Consider the following 20,255-nt stretch of genomic DNA (forward strand, 5'->3'; position numbering starts at 1 on the left):
GATTTTGAACCAACTTCCTTCAAAGAAGCTGCTTATCATGATGAATGGAAGGAATCAATGCAAAAGGAGTATGATGCCCTATTAAAGAATGGCACTTCGAAGCTGGTTGATCCTCCATTGGGAACTAAACCAATTGGCTACAAGTGGGTCTACAAGAACAAGTATAAAGCTGATGGCTCACTTGAAAAGCACAAATCCAGGATTGTGGCAAAAGGTTTTGCATAGAAGGAAGGGATCAATTATGAGGAAAAATTTCCCCCCACAACAAAATGGGCCACCATCTGGACACTCTTTGCCCTAGCAGCTCAAAACGGTTGGAAATTTCATCAAATGGATGTAAAACCTACTTTCTTGAATGGAGATCTAAAAGAAAAAAAATTATGTCCCAGCCTGAATGATTTGCTGCAAAAGGACATGAACATAAAGTATGCAAAATTGTGAAATCCTTGTATGGCCTCAAACAAGCACCATGAGCCTAGTAGGAAAAACTGACTGAGAATCTTCTGAAACTGAATTTCGAACATTATGATCTTGATGACGCAACTTTGTTTATCAAGAAAGTTGGAAAATCAGTTGTATATCTTGTGGTATATGTAGATGATATTTTGATGACAGGGAACAATGAAGGCTACATTGTATCTATAAAGAAGGAATTAAAAAAGGTTTTGAAATGATTGATTTGGGCTATGTTCATTACTATCTTAGTATTGAAGTAACTCAACATCCAAAGTCCATATTCCTTTCTGAAAAGAAGTACATTGGAGATATGTTGAACAGGTTTGGCATGACTGAATGCAATCCTCTGACTACTCCAGTGGAATAAAACTTAAAGCTCACATCCATTGAAGGAAAATAATTTGAGGATGCAACAAAGTATAGACATCTTGTTGGATGTCTCAACTACCTAACTACTACCAAACCAAACATTTTGTTTGTTGTTGGAATTCTCTCCAGATTTATGCAAAAGCCTTGTGAGGGACATTGGTTCACTGGAAAAATAGTTCTAAAGTACTTGAAGGGAACTCAAGACTTTGGAATCAAGTATACATAGGTGGGCGACTTCAACATGATTGGATACTCTGATACAGATGTCGATGGAGACAAAGAAACTAGGGTATCTAATTTAGGTTATGTTATGAGTCTTGGATCAGGAGCTGTCTCCGGGAGAACACTCAAACAATCAGTTCTAGTAGATATCACAACAAAGGCAGAATATGTGGCAGCAGCTGAGGCAACAAAAGAATTTGTGCGGCTCAGGAAAATTCTTGAAGATTTGCAGGTAAAACAAGTACAATTGACTCCATTCATGATTGACAATCCCTTTGCAATAAAGTTGGCCAAGAACCCAAAGTTCCATGATCGAACAAATCACATCAATAATAAATATCATCTAATTCGACATCATGTTGAGGCCAAAACAATCCATCTCCACCATTGCACTAATGAGAAAAGTACAGACATCTTCATGAAAGAACTTGGAAGAGAAAATATTGAAAGATTCAGAACGATGCTTGGACTCACCAACATCCTTTCAGATTAAGGGGGGGAATGTTGACACCTAATCAAAGAGATTGGGTGTACAACTATAATTAATGTAAATAAATAATAGAGAAGATAGAGAATCATCAAGAGATGAACCGAAAAGTCACTCCCTCTTGTATATAATAATGAACAACCTGAATGAATAAAATGAGTTTTGATTTTAGTTGTTACCTCTTGGTCTGACAGATTCATATGGATGATTATGTATGGAGATATTATTGTTACTCATGGTGATGATATATACTTTTTGCTACTACTATTGCTATATTGCTTATATTGTTTCATATTTGTATTGTTGATGCACATGTGGAGCATGGTGACAGTTTCTAGTGGATGTTATGATCTCGTTGTAGGATCTTCATTGTTGGGATGTGGATGGCCAAGATTTGGAGTGGCCATGCACTAGCACATGTTTTGGTTAATTCTTCTATTTGTTGTTACTACACATGGAGAGCTTATGTCATAGCTCAGGGAGGCCTTATACTTGTTTATATGCCATGTATTGACACTACCATATGGAGCATATGTTAATGCTCATTGTTGCCATGTATTCGTGCCCTTTCATGTTTTTGGGCATGTATTGATGAGAGAATAATTGTGTGTGGATGTAAAATCAATGTACTTCATTGTATCATATTTTGGGCAAATTTGCATGGAGAGACCCTTGGTGTCTAACAGGTATCCTCATTAGCTATGTATGGGTTAATGGGATTCCAAGTGAACTGGATCTCTCAGATACCATAATTAACCAAGATATTTTACATCTGTGATGTTAGCAGAATTGCATGTGAAAGAGTATGAAGAAACCACATGTGCATACTTTAAAGAATGGGTAACATAATGGCATCCATCAAATCCAAGAACACACACAAGTTGAAACTTTCTGAGGATAAGTTGATAAAAGTTCAGAGGGAGTTATCTGCAGCCAAATTCTAGGTAGCCCGAGAAGAGAAGAAACTCCAAGCAGAAAATGAAAACATAGATAAGCTGACAAGAGATTTACAAAGTGTTACTCAAGAAAATAGAGAGCTGAAGACCAAACTCAAAGGAAATTTGGCTCTCATCGAAGCCAGGAAGTTGGTGTGCGATAAGATCATCCATGAGATCAACCAAATCTAGGAACAAATAGATTTGATACATGATAAAAAGAAGCTTTGCATTGAATATTCCTCTTCTCTCCAGAATGAAAAGTAAGCTAGCATCACTACCCTACAGTATGATAAGAACTATATTTAGCTCTTGACTGAGAGACAAATCGAGGAGTTAAAGCCACTTGACATATCTGATAGAATGGGGGTAGTGGTAGATATTTTCAAGGTTATCTCGAAAGAAGAAACTAGGGCTAAAGCAAAACAAAGTTTGGCAAAGATACACAAAGATGTGCAAACCTTTGATGTCAAGTTCAATCAGCTCCTTGAAGTTAGGTTACCTTACCAGTGGGGAGCTAATGGAGAATTTCTCACACATGAATTGTACAACCAAAAGATGACTGTGATTAAAAGCAGGATGGGTGTAGATCCTAAGAAAACTTCAATCCTTAAAGGAAAAAACATAACGAAATTATTGGAGAAATAATCTCCCCTTTTCGAGATTGTTAAGGGTATCTCTCAGCGCAAAATAGATTATGCAGGGGTAATTAATATCAGACTTCACTATCGACAATTCAACTCTATTCCACCTCCTCCTCCAATCATGTGGCAGCGATGCGAGCAATTTTCCAACCCTATGCTTCAGATGGTTCATCTAGAGGGTTCTACAGCTTCACACCAAGCATCAATGCCCTCTCATCGTCCCTCAAGAACATGCTTATTGTGCCAGTTATGGCCCTTAATTTTATTTTTTAGATATTTTTACGTTATGTTTCACTATGCTTTTAACAAGACTTTTTTTATGGTTAAGAGGGTTGTGCCTTTACACCTGCTCTAATTTCAATACATGATTTTTTGCAATGATGGAAATGATCAAGAAGGAATACTTCTTTAATGGCCTTTGCTTTAAGGTCTTTGTACATATATATGTTCCTATAAAAGAAAAACTGGTTCAGAATTTGGTGAAAGAAACTCTATGTTATGTTTTAGAATGTCCCTACTTTTTGAAGAATGTATCTCTTGGATTATTAAATGAAAATCACGGTGATTCCTTCACTTGAGGATTACAATATGTTTTCTCTTTGTTACAAATCCATAATGTTCAGGTTCTTCTCTGATTTCATGTTATGAAGCTTCCAGATGTGTTTCTTGTCTTCTTATAGATTCATTTGAATTAAGATATTAGTGCAAATGCTTGTATGAGTCCTCAGAAGCTAATTCATTAATTACGCTCTGTGAATCTTCGCATCCATTCCTTTTCTTATCCATTATGTCGTTCCTTAATTAGAAAAGTGTAGAATTCTTGATATTGTGAGCTCTACGTGATGGGTTATTCTTTATCTTTTGTCTTATTTCATATCACTTCTAAAGTAATTGACCTATAAATTTTTGATGTACTTGGCCTTCTCGATCTCTCTTTAATTTTTTTGGGTATCATATGTATATGTGAATGTACAAATAAATATATGGACCATGTCTTTCTTTGGTGACTGAAGCTATATGTGATGTCTCCATTCCTTGAAGAATTGTCAGAGACACATAATATATATATGTTCTAGGCACTGGTCTCATAGAAGTAAGAGGTTGTATCTAGAATTGACAACATCTTTTGGTGTCATTTTGAGGGAACATATTAAAGGACTTATCCTATGGGATATTACATTGAGGCACTCTTTGTGAAGGTGACCAGAGATGTCCCGATTTTGTATTCATCACCTTGGGGACTCCATAAATATCAATCCCATTTAACATCATGACTTTTAGAAAGCCCCACACTTTTTTAGATACCTCTCAATAGAGATCTCCATTTGTATCTGACCTAGAGAAACTGATTTTTAGAAGAGTCTAGAAGGAGAAAACCCCTACTACTAACACCAATGTTTCATCATTTTTTTAATCTTCCTCATCCAGTTCTCAACATGCCATCATTCATTGTTAAAATGTTACTCCTAAACTCCTAATATATCCCACTGAAGATGATCTAGGACACCATATTCTCCCATCAAAAGTTAAGGAAGAAGAAATCTCAGCTACAACTCCATTTATTTCATTTCATCCTCCTCCTCAGATTGGAGAAGGTAAAGCCATCCTCACTAGCAGCCATATTTATCACACTATCAATTCCATTGTTCCCAGTTCAACTACTCCCACTGTTGTTATCCTATCTTAAGTACCTCTGGCAAATATCACTCCACTCCCATTAATATAGATGGAAGTTTTGGGCTTCTTACTGAACAAGTATTCTCCTCTCAACATTCCCCAACCCCTCAGTGCCATGCGTCAACACTACATAAAAGTTTTACCTAGGTTCAATGGGGAGAACAAGACCATGACACAAATACATATCAAAAGCTTCTGTGCCTTTGTAGAGAATCTAAATCTAGAACAATTAGATGTCATCTGAGGTTTTGTTTTCAATCCCTCGATGGCGAAGCTAGAAAATAATTTAAAGCTTTGCCTAATGCTTCTATTACCACTCGAGAAGAGCTTGAAAACTCCTTCACATAGAAGTTTGGTGAAAATAAAGGTCATGAATATGTCCTTACAGTATTCAAATGCTATATATATGAAGCAAGACGAGGATATACCAGAACTTATAAAATGGTTTAACAAGCAGTATGACAAACTTCGTTTTGAGATAAAACCTCGCTAGTTTGTTGCCCGCGTGTTATTTGTGGGAGCATTTGAATCAGAATTTGGTTTTACTCTAAGAGAGATGAAGTCTCGCATGTTATATCAACTCCAGGTTGATGCTCTTGAGGTAGAGGAAAATTTCACCTTGGCAGGGAAGTCAAGAGGAAATAATGATCCTATGGAAAAGAAAAGGGGAAAAGAGGAAACATCCTCCTCTAGCTAGGCTAAAGAATCACAAGAACTAAAGTGGGTAGAAATGATAAACTAATTAAAAATTTATCACAAATTAGTGAAGCTTTAGCTAGAGAACAAAATTCTCCCTAAACAGAATGTTGAAGGCTTGAATTGAGGCTACAATCCACAATACAAGAGACCACCTTTGCAAATACTACAAAGGGAAAGAAAAAATTAGCTCAATAAGAGCCCTCCTCAATTATACATAGAGGGTGACTGAGATGAAAAACCACAAGACACCCATGAGATGTAGCGTAACTTGTACTCTTCCTTCTCAGAAGTGGAACAAGAAAACATAATTCACCATGAGACAGGTAATGACAGGGATGCAATAATCAATGAGGAGAACATAGGTGACTATTGTAAACAAGTCATTGATTTCATTCAAGCACAACTACACCAGAGGTATGATCTCAGATCCTCAAGAAAGAGGTCGAGGGAACGAGAACAACAAGAGGGCATTTCTTCCCAAGATACTCCCACAACACTTGAGAAAGGGAAAGGGAAGCTATACCCTAACACATCCAAGGTAAAGCCCCCTTTAATTAAGGAAGCCAATAGAGCTGAGGAACACATGGAAGAGAAGCCACCGACTGTAGTCAAATATACCTGTGAAAAAGAGAGATAAAAAATAGAATCAGTGGCCATGGAGAAAGGCCAGTCTATCTTCAATATTTAAAGGGAACTCAACAAGGTAAAAATCCACGTTCCTCTAATTGAACTCCTAAAACAACCCACTAAGTATCTGAGTTCATGCTTCCATCCACATTAGAACCATCGCATGGTTGTTTAAACCTTCAAGAGGAAAGACCAATAGTCATTTTTCGGCCTCGCGTTGAAGAGCTATATCCTTACACAACACACTTCTATGTGACCCTTGTGATTCATGACCTCTTATTGCATAACTGTATTCTGGAATCTGGAGCCTCACATAACCTCATGCCCTTGACTGTGATGGAGCAACTTGGTTTACAAATCTGAGACCATACAAGGAACTCTACTCCTTCGACTCTAAGAGGTTAAAATGATTGGGATTGATAAAGCACCTAGTAGTGAATCTGACTTAGATTCCTGTAAAGAGTGTAGTAATGAATATAGTGGTAGCGATATCCCTGCTCAATTTGAGGTGCTCCTATCTAGGTCATGGGGTTCCAAAGTGGGGGGTCCTACCAAGTTAGACCTAACTCATTCCACCATCCCCACTTCCAGAGGTGAAGAAATAAGGTTGTACAAAGAGTCAAGATTCATAAAAATAGTGACCAAAGGTAAGGGATCAAAGAATTCCCCTATATATGGGAAAGAGAGAGACCTTTCTTGTGTGCTACTAGAAGAAGATGAGATCATTTCAGAAGAAACACAAGCACATCTAGCATCTAGTTAAATGATCAACACAAATACAAAGGAAAAGTATGGAAGTTATACTTTGATGGGGCCAATTCCAAATAATGAAATGGAGTAGGGGTATTGCTGGTATCCTTTGAGGGTAGCCTGATCCCACTTTCATTTAAACTGGAATTTGAAGCAAAAAACAATGTGGGTAAATATGAAGCATTGCTCCTTGGATTGCAAACAACATGGAATATGAATATTGAATGCTTAACCGTATATGGATATTCTAAGTTGGTTGTGAAACAGATCAGAAATTAGTGCCAGGCTAAGAACCCCAGATTGAGGACTTACAGGAATGAGGTACGGGACTTAAAAAAAAAATTGTTTTTGGATTTTAATGTTGAATTTCTACTCATGGAAGGAAACAAAATGGCTGATTCCCTTGCTATAGTAGCAAGAAACTTCAAACCTCCTCAAAACCCTCTTCTCAGGTATGAGGTGGAGGTCAGGAACAAGCACTCTATACCTCATAATGTTAAGCACTGGTAGGTGTTTGAGGACAATGAGTAGATCAAATGATTTATAGAAGTAGTTGGGGAATTTTCTAGCTCAACTATTGACCAAGAAGAGGAAAAAGTGGCAGACCAAGGACCAACCTCGTGGGAAGACACAATTTTTATACATAGAGTCTTATAAATGAAGGGGAATACCATTCCTCGAGGGCTAGTTCCTCATGAAATATTGTTTAACAAGAATGATCTAGCCTCCAAACCAACAACTCCAGGAGTGGACGAGCATGTAGGAGACTGCAATATTGTCTCAGAGGATGAACCCATGATGGTTATATTATCAAAAGGAATCCCCTCGCTATAAAATAAGGTATTTAAATCTTTTCAAAGTCTATAAAGATTTTTTTTCTTGATCTTGTGATGATTTGAATGCATTTGACACTAACATTATGTAACATAAGATTCCTTTAAAAAATGGGATGAAATTGTGTAAACAGAAGCTCAAGAAGATTAATCCTCTATTAGTCCCCTCTATTGAAAAGGAACTAAGGAAGTTTCTACAAGCTAAAATCATAGTGCCTCTAAGGTATTTGGAGTGGGTAGCAAAATTAGTCCCAGTCCAGAAAAAGAATGAGGAATTAATGTTATGTGTAGACTTTTAGAACCTTCACATGGCATCGTTGAAAGATAAGTACCCACTTCCCAAGATGGACAAAATACTACAAAAAGTGGTTGGATCAGCTACAATGTCCATCATGGATGGCTTCTTAGGTTACAATCAAGTGGCAGTTCACCTGGATGACCAAAATAAAATGACGTCCACTAACCCTTTGGGAACTTTCATGTATGCTCATATGACTTTTGGTCTGATAAACGTAGGAGTCATGTTTCAAAGAGCTATGGATATAGAATTTGTGGGAGAAAAATACAAGTTTGTAGTGGTATATTTAGATGATATCACTCTCTTTTCCAAGATTGACAAATAACATGTCATGCACTTGAAAATAACCTTTGAAAAATGCAGGAGATATGGGTTATCTCTAAATCCAAAAAAATCTCAATTTGTCATAAGTGACAGAACACTGTTAGGACACATAGTGCCACACGGAGGAGTGAAAATCAACCCTAAATGAGTAGATGTCATCGGTAATGTTCCCCTTCCCCAAAACAAGAAAGAGATCCAAGTTTTTCTGGGAAGAATCAAATTTTTGAGAAGGTTCATACCCAATTATGCATAAATAGTGAAGGGTATTACAGATATGCTAAAAAACTAAAATGAAGTCAAATGTAGTGTTGTCTCTAGGGAATATTTTTCTACGATCAAAGTAGCTTTTATAGAAGCATGATTACTAGTCAGCCTTGACTACTCAACACCTTTGTACATATTTTCTTTCACTTCTTCTCATAATATTGATATAGTTATGTTACAAAAAAATAAGGATGGTTATGAACATCACATTGCCTTCTTCATCCAAGTTCTAAGGGATGTCGAATTGAAATACATCATCTTGGAAAAATAGGCCTATGCACTAGTCAAAGCTTTGAAGGCATTCAAAGTATATGTATTATAGTCAAATATTACAGCATATGTTCCAACAATAGTAGTCAAATATATCCTAGTGCAAGTAGACAATGAGGGGAAAAGGGGAAGGTTGATCGCTAAGATTCAGGAATATGAATTGGAAATAAAACCCACTAAGCTCATAAAAGGCTAGGGACTGGCCAAGATCCTATTAGAGTCCAACTACCAAGCTTTGCAGATAAATCTGATAACTGATGAAGATGAAGAGGAAGTCCAACAAAATGATGTCAAAACCTCAGAACAAAGAATCTATACCAAATATGAAATGTCATCTTGGTATAAAAATATCATTCATTATATCTTATTCCTGAGGTGCCCACTAGGAATGGAAATGTCTAAGTATTGAACATTGAGGCTTCAAACTCAAAAATTTATCATATCTAATCACCAATTCTACTGGAAGGACCTTGTGGGGAACTTGTTGTTGTGCTTGGTGGAAGGAGAAACACACAAGGTGAATGAAGAATTCCATGGAGGGGGTTTGTGGAGATCATTACAGTTGGAAGACCACTTCTCACAAAATACTCAAAGCTAGATTCTACCGGCCCATTCTTTTTGGATAAGTTCATTCATAGGTCCGGGCATGTCAAAAGTGCTTAGTCTTCACTGAAAAGCAAAAAATGGCCCCTCTTCCCTTCATCCCAATACACATGGAAGAACCTTCTAGGGGCCAACATAAATGGATATTAACTGCCATGTATTATTTCACGAAGTGGGTAGAGGCCATGGTGATCATGTTTATGGAGTTAAACATCTTATCATGTTTTGGTTTCCATACCAAGATCATTAAACACAATGATGTAGTTTTTAATTCCACTAAATTTATCAGTTTCTATCAAAGGTTTAATATCATAATCAGACACTCCACTACCTACTATCCTCATGGGAATGGTTTAGCCAAATCCTCAAATAAAACAATGGTGAGAGTATTGAAGAAAACCATCATAGAGAATTAGAGAAACTGGGAGACTCAGTTGAAGTTTTCTCTCTGGGCTAACCGAGTAACTCCTAAAAGATCCACTGGAAAGTTGCCCTTCGAGCTGGTATATGGTAAGGCAACAATCTTCCCAATCCAATTGGCAATGCCAGTGGCAAAGTTGTTACTAGAAGTAGAAGAGGAACCAAACACCATGACCCAAAGGATAAACCAGCTATTTCAACTTCATGAGAACAGGGAACAAGTAGGGAAAAAATTGGAAAATTATTAGCAGAAAATGAAATCTTTGTTCAAAAAGAAGGCTAAAGATCAACCTTTATAGCCCATTGATTTGGTCCTACGATGGGATGTCAGAAGGGAAGACAAAAGAAAACATGAGAAATTTGATCCACTATGGTTTGGTCCCTTCAAAATATTTGAAGAGAAAGGAAATAATGCATACCTACTCGATAATTTGGAAGGAGTGTCATCAGAACTATGAGTTAATGGTCTGTTCATCAAACTTTATTTCCAGAATTAACGGTAATTCTCCCTCAGACATTGTAAATACCCATTTGTACATTGTAAATATCTTCTGAGGTTTCTAGTTTTCTTTTCAAATGTTCGTTTAAAAAAGGAAAATGTTTGTTGAATGACACTCCATGCCCAAGAAATAAGTTACCAGACTACAGGTTCTCCATGCATTGGAATCAATGCCTCATCCCTAGGTGGAGCCAATGTTATCTCCATCTTGCACTAAGGCCTTTGCTGAAGATAAGAGATGAGATGTTGTTCTTTAAAGCTGGCAAGATATATTTGTATCGAGCACCTTAACCCACAACGGTTAAGTATACTGTGCCTATGTGGGAAGAGGTAAGAGGAGAAACTTCAAGTGATTATCAACAGTTCAGACTAATGGTTCAAAATTGATTGTTGCTTATAAACAATGCAATAGAGGGTTCGGGTCCACTGAGATCTGAATCTGTTGACACCTAATCGCAACTCCAGTAGTGCACATATAAAAGGGATAACACAGGTGTAAGCCCCGGGTATTGATTGGTCAGTGCTCACTGAATGGTCCTAATTCATTCCAACGCCCAAAAAATACTACTTGTGATCCATGGTACACTCCATTATAACAGGTAGGAACCACCCGATAGGTGGTCACATCCTATTCTCTCTACAGTGCTCAAGTATAAGGTATAGTTGTAAAGGGTAAGTGAAAGGTGAAATAAGAAATCACCCGCCTATTTGCATACCCTCATCTCCTGTCCTTCTGTGATAATCCACAATTGTCATGTGTCTCCCTCTCCTGCCTCCATATTCTACCACCTGGGAATATGTCCCTGTCCTTTTCATAAAATACCTAAATCCCTAAAGCTGTCACTCGACATTAATCTTTCAACCTAATTAAAGAGCCTGTCACCTAGACAATAGTGCAAGATTCCTCTGTACACTCTCCCAAAGCTCATGGACACCCTCCTGAGTTGTTTTCATCCCCCCTGTGGACTCTAGGTAACTTGATGCCCCAAACTCATTGTTTGCTTGCTTTTGTTTTATTCAAATGGATGAAGCACGAGACGCCTACAACCCCCAACACCCATGAGGTAAAAAGCATCGTTTTGGGCCTTTAATACACAATGAAGCCCAAATTTTTCGCCCTGTCCACCCCTTTCCCATCGTAAACCTTTGTTATGTAATATTTGTAGATCATGTGAGGAATGAGGACCCATTTAGGGTCATGGATTTTTGGTTGTACTATGAAATTACCCCTCCAGTCCATGACCTCCTTGAATTTAGAATTTGGCTCCCAAACTCTTATCAAAATGAGAAAAACTACTTTGTTTCTACTTCAAGGTGGTAATCCTTGAGATTAACACCCTTTTAATTCATATAACTCTCAATTTCCCCGCATCTCCCACCATGTGAACATTCAATGGTGAAATCCTATTTGTTTGTTTCACAACACTTCTAACGAGAGAACATCAAGTATTCCTAGAGAAAATTCTTGCTCCAGAGATCAAAACCCTACCCTCAGACATTCGATTCCCATTAACTCTCTTTAATACCTTTGTTCAGTCAGTCTCAACCACTATCACTTGTCTGTTGGGTGGATAAACGACCCTGAAATTAACTAGGGTGGCCCTACGGTGTTTGCATAGGATGAAGCAGCCTCGATGCTAATTGAACATCCCAAAATAACTCTCAACCTCCATTCATTTACAATTTAGTTATTTCAGAGTCTCCTACTGCTTCTACTACTACTCACTAGTCTTTTACTTGTTCCTCTATGCCCATATTGAGGAATTCAAATGTCTCCACCTGGATATGTTTGTCCCAAAATAAAGAGAGAAATTTAGTCTTTGACTGGAATATCTTAGTGAGGAAGAGGCCCAATTTAGGTGAATACTGTCAATTCATCTCATCCTTCATGGCTATTTCTTACTGAATCACTCATGGACTCCCACCTCCTAGAATATTCCCTTAGCAAAAGAAACTCCTCCAACTCCACGAGCAAGCTGCCATTGGAGACTGGTACCTCTATGAGGACCATATAGAAATTCATGTTTATGGGTGTGAACTCACTCCTTATAATTTGCCAGTGTTTCTACCAATGAGGATATTCGCCCTTAGTTCATCAAGAAAATCCTCATTGTTGACCTGCTTCACTTTGTACCAGCCAAGAAAGGTTACATCTTTAAAACACGACAGTCGATAGGTCCTTTTGTGATAAATACTAGGAAAGACTTCAAGATAGTTGAGGCCCTCATCAAAGCCCTAGAGTTTGAGAAAGGAACAATTTGGCATTATGATCCTTGAGGCCTCCTTGCTCAGAGAAGGGAAATGATTAAAGTGTCAACTTATGTGCATGATCCTAAGCGCGAGGTTAAATGGAAAGCTAATTCTGATTCTTGGCCTCTTAATATAGACATGGAGACGGAGCCCCCAATTAGCATAGACAAAACACAAAAGAGGGTTCTTGACACTTCAGGGATAGTTGACATGGAAGAAGCAATGGTTAATAAAAGGGCTAGAAGTCAAGGGCTTGAATAGTAACAAGAATAGGAGGAGGAAGAACAAGGCATCCAACTTCAAGCACAAGCGTCTGATAATCCAGGTTTTCAGGTTAACTAGGAAATACCGCCAGTGGCCTCATCGACATCCTCGACTGAGGTAGCCATTTGAGAGTTTTAGGAAAGCCTTTATGCTACAAGCATAGGTTGGTGACAAGTTAGGTTCATCCACGTAAGGAACATGAGAGAAAAATAGAAGTTACACCAAGAAATGGCCTAAAAAATCACCCCTCAGCACGCTTGGGTATTAACTGTAATAGAGTTAGACAGGGACGAGATGAAAATCAGATTGAAGGACCCATCCATCCAAACATTTCTTTCTGGTTCCGAGTTCAAGGATTTGGATGTGTCTCTGGATTTTACTAGTGTCCCTCTAGCAGAAAAAGTCAACCTACAAAGGCAGGTGGGAGAAATTTTATACAATGACATCAACAAGCACCAGATGACCATTGATCGGGCTTAGGTTTATATCGATAAAATCGCAAAGAAGGTAAAGACTGAGAAAGTTACGTCTCATGTTATTTTTCAACAGAAAGAATTCTACAAAGAACTGATCATGAATATGGTAATGGATCCTGAATATGATGCAGTAGTGGACGATGTCCTACAGGACACCCAAAAGGAGAATATAGAGTTGAGACGACAACTAAAGATGCTTGGGGGTGAGCATATTCAAGCCCTTGAGTTGATCCTGAGTGAAAAGGAGAAAGAAATGATAATATAGGAGCTAAATGAAAGAAGGGACAAAGTTACTGCCTTGGAGCTGACAATGGAAAATTTATGGAATAGAGTCACTTATCATGTCTACACAGTACTCATCCCCAATGATTCTCAAAAGCCAACCGATCGCCTTGCTAAGGAATTATGTAAGAGCCCTATCCTGGGGTCTACTAACAGATCTATTTCTGATGAATTTAAATGCAATAAAAGGCAATAGTTTACTTACTTACAAGACTTTTAAACAAATAAAATTTTACCATTTACATTCTAATCCTTATAACTTATGGTGAATATTTCATTCTAATAAAATTTACATGAGTAATCTATGGAGAAATACCTGTATCAGTGGCTGGTGGAGATGCCTTTGACCTACTGCTCCTGCTAAACGCTCCTCTTGACGAACCGAACTGGATTTACCTCCCATCCAACTAAGAAATAATCCCTAGCCCAGGAAACCTCCACAAGTTCCCTAGCCCTGCGAGCTCAAGTCCAACTAGTTGTAGTGTGTGTTTCCAAGATGAATGATCCAGACCAAGATGAACAATATTTCACTCCTCTCAACAACCCAAGAAACCTCCATAGGATCCCAAGGTCTCCAAAAACACAGCAAATCCTAAAATCACAACCAACCCCAAAATCATAAGTAAGATCCAACATCCCCTTTTCTCCCTTCCCCCTTCCCTTTTATACCCTCCCTCTCTTCTCCATCTCAACCACCTCTCATTAATGTCATTAACTTCTCATCCATCCTTAGAGTTGACTTCTCTTCTCCCAAGTAAAGCTGGGAGTACATTTCGAAATGTGACATGAATATAAAATTGGGAAATTAATGGGAGAGGACCATGTCTTCTCCCAAGTAAATCTGAAATTACATTTGGTAATGTGAGATGAATATATATATATATATATATATATATATATATATATATATATAGTTAAATGGAGAGGACTATGTCTTCTCCGAAGTAAATTTGAAAGTACATTGGGGAATGTGAGATGAATTTATATATTATTTGAAATAATGGAAGGGCACCATATCCTACCTAAGATTCAATTTGAGAAGGTAAGTAGGGAATTTGAATAATAGAAATCATGAATTTTATATTAGACCAATATTTCTCAATATTTTCAGATAATGTAAACATTAATAAAATTTGTAGGATAAGATTTAAGTGGGGCATTACATACACCCCTCCTTCATAAAAATTCATCTTGAAGTTAGAATTAAAAGATACAAGGAGTTTGAAAGCATAGCAAATTAGAGAGAGTTATAGCAATAAAATTTGATAAGTTAGACAATGACATTACTTCCCATCAAGAGTCTCCAAATGATTTATATCCCCCTATCCATCCTAACCTACTTCCGTTCCCACCCTATCCTTCCTCTACTACTTTATCAATGGCAACAAATACTAACCACTGATAAAACTGACATGGTGGAAGCGTCGACTATGTCGACCTAACTTCCCCAGCAAGTAGCTGGCAATCGTCATCACACATCTAGGGGAGCATTTCCACCACTTCCCTCCCACGATTCCAGGTTTAAGAGGATACATTGTCGGAAATGCCTCCACCCCTCCTTTAGAACTAGGGTCGACACCATAATACGGACCACACTACAGAGCTGGTTGGACTTGTCACCGAATAATCTAGTCAGGTCGTCTTACCACCTATCATTTGCATTTTACTCATGTCATAAGAGTGCATATCAAGTAGATACCAAATGTAGTAGAATAATTTACATTATACCTTCCTCATGAGATGTCTCGTCCTTCCCTCAATGGAGCAGTAGATCTCAGCTATCATATAGTTCTTTTCCCCCTGTGGGTTAGCTCTCATTCATGCATTTATATAGCAACAAGACATATAATCATCACATTATTAAGTCTAGTATCCATGTTTCAATCTGGGAATTCTCACTGGAAGTAAATCATAAATTCACTAAGTAATTCGTTTAAATAAATCATATCCACTTGAGCTATATATGAACCAAAATAATTCTAATAAGTTACACACTAGATAATCCATTACTAAGTGAGTCATACATGTAGGCCATACATCAACCATTTCTATCATCAATATCAAATCTATCAATTGATTCATATAATTAGTTTATGTGTCAAACCAAATGCATCAATATTACATAATGTTCATAAATAAATAACATGGAACTGCAAAATAAAACCTTAACATATGTAGCTGTCTAGTCAAAATGGGCATCATAGATGCTCAAAACGTGAGGAGTAGTCACGACACATATTTTCTGCATCCTCTCAGGTAGCAGATGCTAGGCTATACTTGTCGCACTATACCTTAACTTGGTCCACCATGTGACGTCTGAGTTGTCGAACCCTATGGTCCAGTATGCATAATGGTTCTACAATTATGGTTCCCATGCCCGAAACCTGCAAGTCCCACCAATCCAATTTGTGAGATTCATCAGAAACATAATGTTGTAAAATAGATACATGAAAAACATCATGAGTTTTATGCAAATGGGGTGGTATTACAAGAAAATAGGCAACTGGTCCAATCTTCTCTTTGATCCTAAAAGGTCTTACGAATTGAGGAGACAATTTCATCCCCTTCCTAAACTAGATGGTGCTTTTGTTGGGCTGGATATGCATAAAAACTTGGTCCCCTACTTCATAGCTGTGATCAATCCTATGTGGAACAACATAAGTATTCCATCTATCCTGTGCTTCCTTTAACCTTTGCTGAACCTGCTTTACCTGTTCCTCCATTTCTTAAACTAATTTCGGGCCAGCTATCACTCAATCCTCCAACTTTTCCCAAATCATCGGCGTCCTGGAAGGCCTTCCATATATAGCTTGAGAAGGAGGCATCCCTATTGAACTATGATAATTGTTATTATAGGAAAAATCTAACAATCTTAAGCACCTTTCCCACGGAGTCTGATTATCCATGACGTACATCCTATGCATGTCCGCCAAAACTTGATTTACTCTTTTAGTCTGCACATATATTTCTGGATGATATGTAGTGCTCAGGTTCAACTAAGTCCCTAGTTCTGACTACAAACTTGTCCAAATCCTAGATGTAAATCGAGATTCTCTATCATAAATGATCTTTGTGGGAAATTCGTGTAGTTGAATAACTTCATTGACAAACACTCATGCCACATCCGTAACATCGTAAGTGTCCCTTACTGGGATGAAATGGCCACTTTTGGTCAATTTATCAACTCTAACCAATATAGCATTGTGCCTCTGGGAAGTGAGTGGCAAACCCACCACAAAATCCATGGAAATTACTTCCCATTTAGATGTAGGGATGTCATGAGGTTGTAGGAGTCCTGCTGGATGGTGATGATCAACCTTCACTCGCTGACGTTCAAGACATTTGGTGACAAGCTGGACTATGTCATGCTTCATGCCTGCCGAAAAGAAGAGTTTCCTTGTGTCTGCGTACATCTTCTTTACCCTAGGATGTGCACAATAGACTGCTCTATGAGACTCTCTGAGGATGGTTTCTCTTATACCCCCTTCCTTAGGTATGTACATTCTCCCTTGGAATGTCAATAGCCCATCTAGTTCAAGGACATATCCCTCAAACTTTGCTTCTATCTATTTCCCATTCTGGACAGCTGAGATGACTTTTAGATACCAACTATCTTCAAAGCGTTTCTCCAACATCCACTCCCTTAAATTTACCGTTAAGGCTACTAGGGAGAAAGTTCATGGCCTCCTGCTTAGTGCATCCACCACAACGTTCTCCTTTGCCTTGATGTATGAGATTTCAAAATCATACTCACTCATGAATTCACTCAATCGCCTCTTTTTGGCATTCAAATCCCTTTGAGTGAAGGGATGCTTTAGGCTTTGATGATCCATTCTTAACTCAAATCTTCTCCCAATGAGGTAGTGTCTCCATAGCTTCAACACTAACATCACTAGTGCCAATTCTAAGTCTTGCCTAACATATAACTATTCATGCTTGTTCAATTTTCTAGAAGTGTAAGCTATTACTCCACCTTCTTGCATCAATACTGCACCCAATCCTTGCGCTGAAGCATTGGTGCAGACACTGAAGTCTTTTCTCATGTCTGGTACTTGAAGGATTGGTGCACTAGTGAGTAACCTCTTCAGCTCTGTGAATGCAGTGTCACATTCATTTGTCCATTCATACCTAACCCCCTTTCACTGTAATGTGGTGATGGGTTTTGCAATCCTTGAAAACCCTTCCACAAACCTGCGATAATACCCAACGAGCCCCATAAAACTACATACTTCATGGCAATTTTTTGGTACTGGCCAATCCACTATGGCCTTCACCTTTTCATACAAGTATATTCTCCACATCCACTTGTCAAGTTGTAAAAAGATATATATATATATATAATTAATTAATTAATTAATTTAAACGTAAACCTAAACTTGGTAATGTATTTTACCATATGCATCCAATTAATTTAATTTCTCTTCCTATTTTTTATTTTTTTTAAATCATTGAAAAAACGAAAAAAAGTAACCCTATATAAACAAACTTTTATATAAATATATTTTATATTTAAACTACCACCACTCTAAAAGTTATTGTTTACCTCATACCAAAAACGCCCCACTCATGTACACGAAAAATCCAGAAGCTACTACAGATTGGGCAAGTAAATATCTAAATAAATGTTTATCTCCCCTTTCTCTACAAACTGGAAAGGAAAGTAACATAATGGTGGGTCAATGAATGATAAATTGCAGACAAAAAGGTCTGACAGCAAGTCTGTGTGTATTATCCCCTGAGACTATAAAACAATTTAAATGGGTTTCTTTGCACTGCGATTTGATATTGGTAATGAGCTTAACAGTGCTCTCGGATTCATAGAACCCAAAGCAGACAGATGCATTTTCAGATATGTTAGCATCTGAATCCCATGTCGTACAAATTCACTTGGGTTTACAGGTAATCACATAAGTTTGAGCAATTCGGCAATGGGAGTTCGTTTCAAAGAAATCCTTAGACATGTACCCGAACGGGAAGCTAGAGGATTTGAGAATGTTAATTGCAAATATCAACGAGCCATGGATTTGGATTCCTATGTTTCTATTCTGCTTGAATGCATAAGCATGAGATACCCTTTATGGGGTAAGCAGGTCCATGCCCACAACCTAAAATCTGTCATTAATCCAGAAGTTGTTATGCTGAACAACCTTGTGAACATGTATACTAAATGCGGTCTTCTGGAGAATGCATGCCGAGTGTTTGATGAAATGCTAGAATGAAACATAGTGTCATGGACCATATTGATTATGGCATATGCCCAGGATGGGGTTGGAGAAGAGGCGTTGAAACTATTTGGGCAAATGTAGAGAGAAGGGATTAAGATGGACCAGCTTATCTTCTCAAGTGTTCTCAAGGCATGCACGGACATCAGAGATTTACAGTCTGGGAAACAGATCTTTGCCCTCATTATCAAGATAGGATTTGGCTTAAATGTCTCGATGGGGAATGCCCTTGTTACTTTGCATGCCAAATGTGAGAGTATAAAAGATGCTTGTAAAGTGTTTGATGGAATGCCTGATAGGAATATTGTCTCATGGACTGCTATGCTTTCCAACTATGTTGAGAATGGCCTAAAGGAAGAGGCCATGAGTCTCTTTTTTGAGATGTTGATGGCAAGTGTGAATCCAAACCATTTCACATTTTCCACTATCCCCATGTGCTGGGAAAGGATGCGTAGAACAGGCCAAGAAATGTCTCAAAGAGATTTGATCTTGTGGAATGCCATGATTGCAGGGTATGCCCAAAATGGCTATGGAGAAGGGGCCATGGGATTGTTCCACGAGATGCAGCTTGTTGGATGGAGGCCAAATGTGACAACATGGAACACAATAATTGCAAGCTTTGTCGAGAATGGAAAAAATGATGAGGCCTTGGAGTTCCTTCTTAAAATGGAATCAGAAGGGATCAAACAAAATGTTATCTCATAGACTACAATGATAGATGGGTTTTTTCAGAATGGACAGTGTGATGATGCTAAGAAACTATTTGATTTAATGCAAGTTGCAGGTGTGAAACCCGATATTGTTGCAAGGAACACAGATATCCCGATATGCCCAGAGTGGTTATTATGATGAGGCTTTGAGATTCTTTAGTCAAATGTAAGTGGTAGGCATACATCCAGATGTAATCACATGGAATGCGCGGATTACAGGCTATGCCCACAATAGGCATGGTGATGATGCCTTAAAACTAGTTACCCAAATGCAATTAGCGAGGTTAAAATCAGACGTGATTACATGGAATGGAAGGATTGCAGGCTATGCGCTTCATGGTCATGGTAAGGATGCTCTCCAATTTATTTTTTTAAGCAAATGCAAAAGGAAGATATCTATCCATATCATGTTACCTTTATTGGTGTTTTGTCTGCGTGCAACCACGTAGGCCTAGTTGATGAGGGCCGACAATACTTTGATTCCATGAGTGGATAATATTTATTAATACCCAGCATGGAGCGCTATGCATGCATGGTTGACCTTCTTGGACGGGCTAGGAATTTGGATGAGGCACATGCCCTTATCAACAAAATGATGTTTTAGCCTAATTCCTCTATTTGGGGATCCTTGCTTGGTGCTTGCAGAATCCATTACAATGTAGAGTTAGGAGAAT

General features: G+C 38.1%; 1 protein-coding gene across 1 annotated transcript; it reads left to right on the forward strand.

The window, feature by feature from the left end:
- Positions 1–18,970: 18,970 nt before the first annotated feature.
- On the forward strand, positions 18,971–19,576 carry LOC149218308 (pentatricopeptide repeat-containing protein At2g03380, mitochondrial-like). The gene has a single exon (XM_089386525.1). The coding sequence runs from the start codon at positions 18,971–18,973 to the stop codon at positions 19,574–19,576; it is 606 nt and encodes a 201-aa protein (XP_089242651.1).
- The last annotated feature ends 679 nt before the right edge of the window (positions 19,577–20,255 follow it).

The sequence above is a fragment of the Pinus tabuliformis genome, chromosome Q, assembly GCF_031772625.1.
Source record: "Pinus tabuliformis cultivar Carrire ecotype Pingquan chromosome Q, CPIR1, whole genome shotgun sequence".
NCBI classification, from domain to species: domain Eukaryota; kingdom Viridiplantae; phylum Streptophyta; class Pinopsida; order Pinales; family Pinaceae; genus Pinus; species Pinus tabuliformis.